General features: G+C 30.1%; 1 protein-coding gene across 1 annotated transcript; it reads right to left on the reverse strand.

Annotated features, from left to right (window-relative positions):
• Positions 1–3171: 3171 nt before the first annotated feature.
• Positions 3172–7824, reverse strand: LOC145056925 (lysine-specific demethylase JMJ13-like). The gene is made up of 11 exons (XM_079004657.1): positions 7400–7824; positions 6323–6689; positions 6072–6228; positions 5746–5965; positions 5520–5573; positions 5346–5425; positions 4979–5256; positions 4508–4897; positions 4117–4418; positions 3819–3980; positions 3172–3736 (listed from the first exon to the last, which is right to left on the reverse strand). The coding sequence occupies exons 1-11, from the start codon at positions 7400–7402 to the stop codon at positions 3542–3544; spliced, it is 2208 nt and encodes a 735-aa protein (XP_078860783.1). The 5' UTR covers positions 7403–7824; the 3' UTR covers positions 3172–3541.
• Positions 7825–8042: the final 218 nt, after the last annotated feature.

The following is an 8042-nucleotide window of genomic DNA, read 5'->3' on the forward strand; positions in this document are numbered from 1 at the left end:
ATATATATATATATATATATATGGGAAAACTGCAATAAAGTCACTACATATTGGTCTCATAATCGATTTAGTCCTTATATTTTTTTATTCAATTAAGTCTCAAATACCGGTAATTGTATTCAATTTAACCCTTTGACCCGGTCGACAGGTCATCCTACTTTCAAAAATTACATTTTTGGCGCAGATTTCAAAATTTATTACAAAGTTGGTCCAAAATTTACACTTTTGGCCCAGATTTTAATTTTTTTTACAAATTTGGTCCAAGATTTACCCTTTTTGCCCAAATTTTAGAATTTTATTATGAATTCATACTAACTTTAGTTTTTTTTACAACTTTTTTCTCAAAAAATTGTTTCTAATATGTTTTTTCTTTATAAACTTATATTTATTCAAAAATAACATATTTACACATAAAAATCTTATTTTTTCTATATAAAAACATTTTTTAAAATGTTTTTTTTTTATATAAAATATCTAGTTATAAAAATAGGTTTGGATTATTTGTATGATATCTCTTAAAAAATCACTTAAGAAATTAAAAGTAACCCTAAATTATAAAAAGTGGTTTGGATTATTTGTTCTTTAATCACGTTTATATGAAAGTTTAAACTAGTTACATTATATATGAAAGTTTAATATATATATATATATATATATATATATAATATTATATTTTATTCGTAAGAATCTTTTTAGGAAAAAAGTTAAAATCATAACTTTGATATATTTTTTATAACTTTTTAATAAATATATTATCTAAATAAAACATATCCATTCATGACACGTGTCCGATCTAGGTTGTGATTTTTTATTGCCAATCAACCTCTTCTTACTTGGATTATTTATAATCTTGTATTTCCTTTCTTTTTTAATGTCTGTTATATGAAATATCGGTTGCAATTTATTATCGATAAACATGTTTTTAGGGGAGTGAGAAATGATCAAAAATACAATAGCAACATAAATATATAAAATATTATAACTATCAATAACACAATAGAATACTTTAACTAAAGTTTTAAAGAATTTACACATGAGTTTGGTTAAAAAATTCTTTATGAAGCTCAACTCAAGCATTTTTCAGGTCTTTGAGTAATTTTTTTTAACCAAACTCATGTGTAAATTCTTTAGAACTTTAGTTAAAGTATTCTATTGTGTTATTGATAGTTATAATATTTTATATATTTATGTTGCTATTGTATTTTTGGTCATTTCTCACTCCCCTAAAAACATGTTTATCGATAATAAATTGCAACCGATATTTCATATAACAGACATTAAATAATAAAGGAAATACAAGATTATAAATAATCAAAATAAGAAAAGGTTGATTGGCAATAAAAAATCACAACCTAGATCGGACACGTGCCATGAATGGATATGTTTTATTTAGATAATATATTTATTAAAAAGTTATAAAAACAATATACCAAAGTTATGATTTTAACTTTTTTCTTAAAAAAATTCTTACGAATAAAATATAATATTATTATATTATATATATTTTAAACTTTCATATATAATGTAACTAGTTTAAACTTTCATATAACTATGATTGAAGAACAAATAATCCAAACCTGTTTTTATAATTTAGGGTTGCTTTTAGTTTATGAATTGATTTTTTAAAAGATATCACACAAATAGTCCAAACCTACTTTTATAACTAGATATTTTATATACAAAAAACCTTTTAAAAAAAGTTTTTATGTAGAAAAAATAAGATTTTTATGTGAAAATATCTTTTTTTGTATAAATATGAGTTTATAAAGAAAAAACATATTAGAAACAAATTTTTGAGAAAAAAAGTTGTAAAAAATACTAAAGTTAGGATGAATACATAATAAAATTCTAAAATTTGGGCAAAAAGGGTAAATTTTGGACCAAATTTGTAAAAAATATTAAAATCTGGGTCAAAAGTGTAAATTTTAGACCAAATTTGTAATAAATTTTGAAATCTGGGCCAAAAATGTAATTTTTGAAAGTTGGATGACCTGTTGACCGGATCAAAGGATTAAATTGAATACGATTACCGGTATTTGGGACTTAATTGAATAAAAAAAATATATAATGACTAAATCGATTATGATGCCAATATGTAAGGACTTTATTGCAGATTTCCCTATCTCTGTGTGTGTGTGTGTGTGTGTGTGTGTATATATATATATATATATATATATATATATATATATATATATATATATATATAACACATTAAAATTTTTTGGAAATTTGTTTTAAGAAAATTGAAATCTCCAAGAAATGACATGTGGAAAATAATAATTTTAAAAATATTAAAAAATAATATATGTTAAAATGAAACTGAAGTGCACAATTGGCAAAAGTATTTTTATTTATTAGGAGGAATAGTATATTACTCTGCCCATTAAAAACAGCTACTATGATTCCTATTTCACTTTTGCTCATTTATATACAAACGGATATGATCAATACTAAGGTGATAGGCCATCAACTACCATTACACTAAACATAATAATTGATCATCTAAAGTCTACAACAATATTTTTAGACATGCTTAAAATAATTTAACATATTTTTTATATTTTATGTCATGTACTTGCTCCAATTATTGCTTTTTTTTATGGATGAGAAAACTGTAAAGGTGCGAAAAAGTAATGCAAACAAAATCTTCCCTTTAAGCCAAAGAATCACAAGATCCTCTCCCTTCTTCAACCCAAAGAATCCCATTCTTACTTCCTTTCAATGCAAAGAATCATAAAATCGAAATATTCTTAAAAATAATTTCTGTTATTTGTTGATTTCAATATCGTAATATAATCTACTTTTATTTACCAAACTTTAATGACACAAATCTTCAAGAATTTTATAGAAAAATAACTTGTATTTAATTATTATTGTAATTAATTAATATAATGCATAGTACTATTAAACTAATAATACATTTAAAACACAATCTTGGAATGAATCACTCATTCTATTTCTTACTCCATCTCTTTAGCTACTCCATTACGCCATTCCTTTCAATCCAAACAACCAAACTGATCATCAAATTATACACCAACTTTCATCCAAGATTCTTTTCAACACGTGCGTTTATTGTCCTTTCCATTACAACCAAAAAAGCACGATATACAACCCATAAAGAATCAATTCCAAAGAAAGAAAAAAAAAACGAAGCTTTTAATTAAATAATTTGGTTAAAAAGATCTGGATTTTATTATGATGTAGTCAATCAATATCAATGGCTACAAAAAGAATAAAAGAACCCCTCCAGAAAGGAAAGCAGCAGGAGATTTTTGTGACATTTTTCATCTCACAAAAACTGTTAACATCAAGATGTACATCGAATTTAAAAAAAAAAAAAAAAAAAAAAAAAAAAAAAAAAAAAAACGATTCACGTGCCAATCACGCCCCAATTTGAGGCCTGCACAAAGAATATTATACTTTTTTCTTCTTTTCTTTCATCTAAAAATATGGGTCAATTTTTCTGCTGCTTCCACGTGTTGTTAAAACTTAGAGAAAAAAAAACCCGATTTGGATCCATGTTAGCGTAGTCAAATCTTTAGTCAACCCGACCCGTTACGTTTTCCAACCCGATAATAATTGATGGGCCTTTAACTTTAAGCCGCTTTGGACCGGTTTCTAAACTGCTTTTTCCCGGTTCGTGGTACACGTTATCATCAGTGCCGGTTTTCTTGTACTTGATCGAAATGGAAGTGGGGTTTGCTTTTTGTACTTTTTTTAATCGTTTAAGCCCCTAATGATACAAATCCAGATTAATAATTAAAAACACTACACAAATATAAAAAAGTTGGAATTTTTTTATAAAAAACGTTTACCTGATTTTCGAAATTTGAAGGAACGGAATCTTGCGTGTTTTTATTCTCTGATTTTGACCGGCGTTTGACCCTAAATGTTTCGGAATCGGAATCGGAATCATCGGTTTCTTTATATGTATTTCTAACATCCACAGGGTAAGAATTACTATTATCTGCATGTACCTAGGATATAACAAAATTCTTTTGTTGTGTTAGAATTTAGATCTCATCCATTGAAGGGTATTTTTGTCCGAAAATTAAGAGCTGTTTGTTTTGGATTGAATAGAATGGATAAACAAAGATGAAAGTTTAATCTTACATGGTTAATTAAAGAGATACTCTCCGGTTTACAAGTATCAAATATTTTTTCATCTGTACGATTCCATTCCTTCCTTGATTCCATTCCGATCTCACAATACGGAACATACGAATCACCATCTATTACCGGATACATTTTCGATAACAGAATCATATCATTAGCAATTACAGATTGCTCTTTAACCAAATTCACAACATCTCTCTCCTCCTCAAACCTCCTCGCCACACTTTCCAATTCCAAGATATCTCCTCTCACAGAGACCGTAAACCCATCTCCACATGGTAACCCAAGCATGTCCAACTCTGGAATGGAATCACACATTCCGATCATAATCATAAAACAAAATAAAAGTAAACAGAATTTATAGTTTAAGTTTAAGTTTTTAACATACCATGACGAAGGCATACAGGGTGTAGATAGCAATTACAGTTGATATACGCAATGTAACAATCACGTTTACAAATGCTGCAAAGAATGGTTCCATGGGAATGAATGGAATCACCATTGTAATGTTTTGATCTTGTCAGATTCCAACGGATTTGGTGTTGGAATCGGATTAAATTCACGAATGCTGCTTTGATGTTTTGGTGAGATATCATATCTGTTGACGATTCCGATTCCGATTCCGGAGTTGAATGAAGAATCATGGACTCTTTGCATAAAAGTTCTTCATGTGGAAGGAGAGGTGTACGATTTAAAAGGGCATATCGATGACTAGCTATTGACCCCAATAAGAACCAATCACCTATTGCAAAATTCACAGCTTCACTGCAATTGAAACCTAAGGGAAAATTTTCATGGAATTATTGGAAAATGGAAAATGAAAAATGGAAAATGGGATGATGTTATTATTGTTATATACCATGACTAAATCCTGCATGATATGCTCTAGGAAAAGTGACAACAAATTCCCCAGGCTTTTGAACAGCTTTGTAAACTGGAACACTGTGATCTGATAAAATATTTGGAGGAAATAAGGTTGTCTTCCCCAAAAGAACATCAAAAGCACCATCTTCTCCATCAGTTGATAGAATATCATGAGTGTAAACATTTTCTCTAACAACTTTTTCAAAATCCAAAGCTGCATGTCCAGGAACACCATACCATGTTTTTGCAGCTCCACAGTGATGATAATTAATGCTGCAAAATATGTCAGCAAGTTAAAAACTTAAAATTGCTTTGTATTTGGATGACATTGCTATAATTAGTAAGATTTTTGAAGTGTCTACCTATATAAGTAATGATCTTCTACATGCCAAGCAAACATGCTGAATAGCATCCCAATGTAAAGCATAGGCTCAGTTACACCCTGAAAATATAGATGAGAAATGGATATATAACCATATAATCATATAAAGAATAGTAAATATTCGGAATCAAGAAATGGGAAATTATCAAAATACCGGAATTGTTGTTTCAAGGAGACGCAAAATGGATCTTGAAAGCCTTGAAACTTTCTGAAATAAGAAAACGAAATGGAGGTTAAAGTAAAGATTTGTTACAATGATTGTTGAAATAAATATTCTCGAGATAACAAGAAATAAAAACAAACAAACAAGATGATTGTAAGTTTGTAACACTTCCACGATTTGTTATTTGAAAGTTTAATGACTAAATTGAAATGAAAACCTTTAAATTCCAATTGCTATTAGCAAGTTGATCAGTGGGAGAAGATGAAAAAGCACTTCCATCAACATCACAAGCATATTCAACACTTTCTGTCTTTCCACAAGCTATTTCATGCCAAAATTCTTTTTCCACATATGTAGCAGGAAGACATCCAGCACTATAATATCTACGTGCAAAAACCTTGTTCGCCATTTTCTCATAATCACGGAATGTATAATTTCTGATGAATAAAACTCATTACTTAATCTTAACAAAGATTGCATACTTATTGATTATAATAATACATCAATAATATCATATGGGAAATTGGGAAATTAGGAACCCACCTTCCACTCATGAAGAATTTCACCTTATCTTCAGTATTCCACTCAGCAAGACGAAGAGGTTGTACTCTTGTGGTAAATTTAAAACCAGATTTCTCTCTCATTAGAACTATTCCAGCAGGAACTGAAGCACTTAAAGGTGAAACAATCTTGCATATACCTGAAAACAAGGGGAAAAGAATCAAAGATGATCAATTTAGAGATTATAATTTATAAAGATAATCAGTGGATTCTAATTTTTAATGAAGTATTACCAAATCTTGAAGCTTCTGGAGAGATCTTTTGGAGATAAACAAGAGGGTCCTCGAACTCTTCTTTAGTTGGAAAGTATACTGGACATTCTGGGATTTTATCTGTCCAATCAAGATTATTTGGGTCAAACTTGTCAGTCTTCCACTTTGACATAGCATTAGTAGCAGGAGGTTGAAGATAGGAGTCCAGATTGTTGAATAATCTATCACCACAAGATGTAGAACCTCTTAATGAATCTCCTCCACTTCTGGTCATTAGGTTAGACACAAATGGAGCATCATTCATAGTACAAGCTTTCATCCGTTGAAGCCTCTTATGCTTCAGAAATTTCAATGTGTCCTCTCTGGAGAAACAAACCCTTCCTTCCACCTGATGAAACCACATGATAAGTGTGAATACTGAATACACTCGAGAGTTTATAAGTGATGAACAAACTAACAACAGATATAGATAAGTAGAACAATTGATTGGAAAATTCAACCAATTTCCCTTGTTATAATACATAGAGAAGGCTATAATTGTTCACTTTCAGTTTGCTACTGTTTTGTCGGCTTATAAATGACTCTGGGTATCTTATAATTTTTGGTATTCGTTGTTTTGAGAATTCGATTTCATCTCTTCATGAAGAGGATGTAGAAAAGAAATTAGTGGCTAGAAAACTAGCTTCATACAGAATTGAACTACACAAAGTCAAACAACCGTTTTTGAACAGTAAAACCAACAAATTCATAACAACATTTGGATAGATGAAAAGCAAGTGAACAGTTTTATTTTCAGGTATGAGAAGGTCAGGAAATTGTAAAGTAAATAGATGATTTACAAAACTCAAATAAAACCAAAAAATATATTTCATATTATGATTGAAATTACAGCGCAATTCCATTTAGCACAGATAAAACAAAAGAAGAATTTCCATTGGAAGGTGAACGAAAACACAGATTCTGCAAAATTTGCCCCATCGAAAAAATATTTTGAAGAATAACAAAATGCTAGAGATCTCAGGGACGAATTATTCCCCAAAAGGAGATAAATTAACATAATTACAGATAAAAAAATATATATTAATGACGTAATCATACCATCTCATTCCGAACTTTCTCGCCGGAACTCTCCGTCTTCTCTCACTTCACCAAACACAAACAAGCGAAATAGAAGAACAAAAGCGGTAACACAACGACAAAACTCAGCCTTAAATCACGATCTTCTCCGTTATCAGCCACATTCCCTCCAAACGACCTCCGACGTCGAGATCGGACAATTTCCACCTGTTAAAACTCTGCAATCTCAGAAAACCACTCAATGTCAACACCGGTATCTCCAATCCGAATGTGTGTGAGCGTTCACGTCAGGAATTGTCCTTCGGCAAGGATTAGCGGAGTAAACACCGGGAAACAAGCGGTTTACCGGCGACAGAGAGCAGTTTTCCGGCTGCCTGGAGAGAGAGAAAGAAAGAGGAACAGTAGATGAAATCCAGAAAGAGTATGGCTTTAGAAAACCGAAAAAGAAGAGAGAGAGGATAATTTATAACTTTATATATAATTTTTTATTTTTTTGCCATAATTGTAACCACTTTATTTTTTTAATAAGTTTATTATTTTAAAATAGAAAAAACAGAAAAATAGTTGTGAATAATGAATGAAGTGGCGGTTGGTTAGGCTTGTTCAACCAAACGCACCCTTTGTTGCCGCCTCGAAACGCGTCGTTTTAATGCACACTTGTTTT

This window comes from Lactuca serriola, chromosome 6 (genome assembly GCF_051521515.1).
Source record: "Lactuca serriola cultivar US96UC23 chromosome 6, Lser_US96UC23_V15, whole genome shotgun sequence".
NCBI classification, from domain to species: domain Eukaryota; kingdom Viridiplantae; phylum Streptophyta; class Magnoliopsida; order Asterales; family Asteraceae; genus Lactuca; species Lactuca serriola.

Excerpts from the sequence above, each read along its gene's own strand:
- LOC145056925 (XM_079004657.1), bottom strand. Across the intron at positions 5,257-5,345 it reads GAAGATCATTACTTATATAG|CATTAATTATCATCACTGTG; the intron begins GTAGACACTTCA and ends CATATTTTGCAG. Across the intron at positions 4,419-4,507 it reads CCCTGTATGCCTTCGTCATG|AGTTGGACATGCTTGGGTTA; the intron begins GTATGTTAAAAA and ends ATTCCATTCCAG.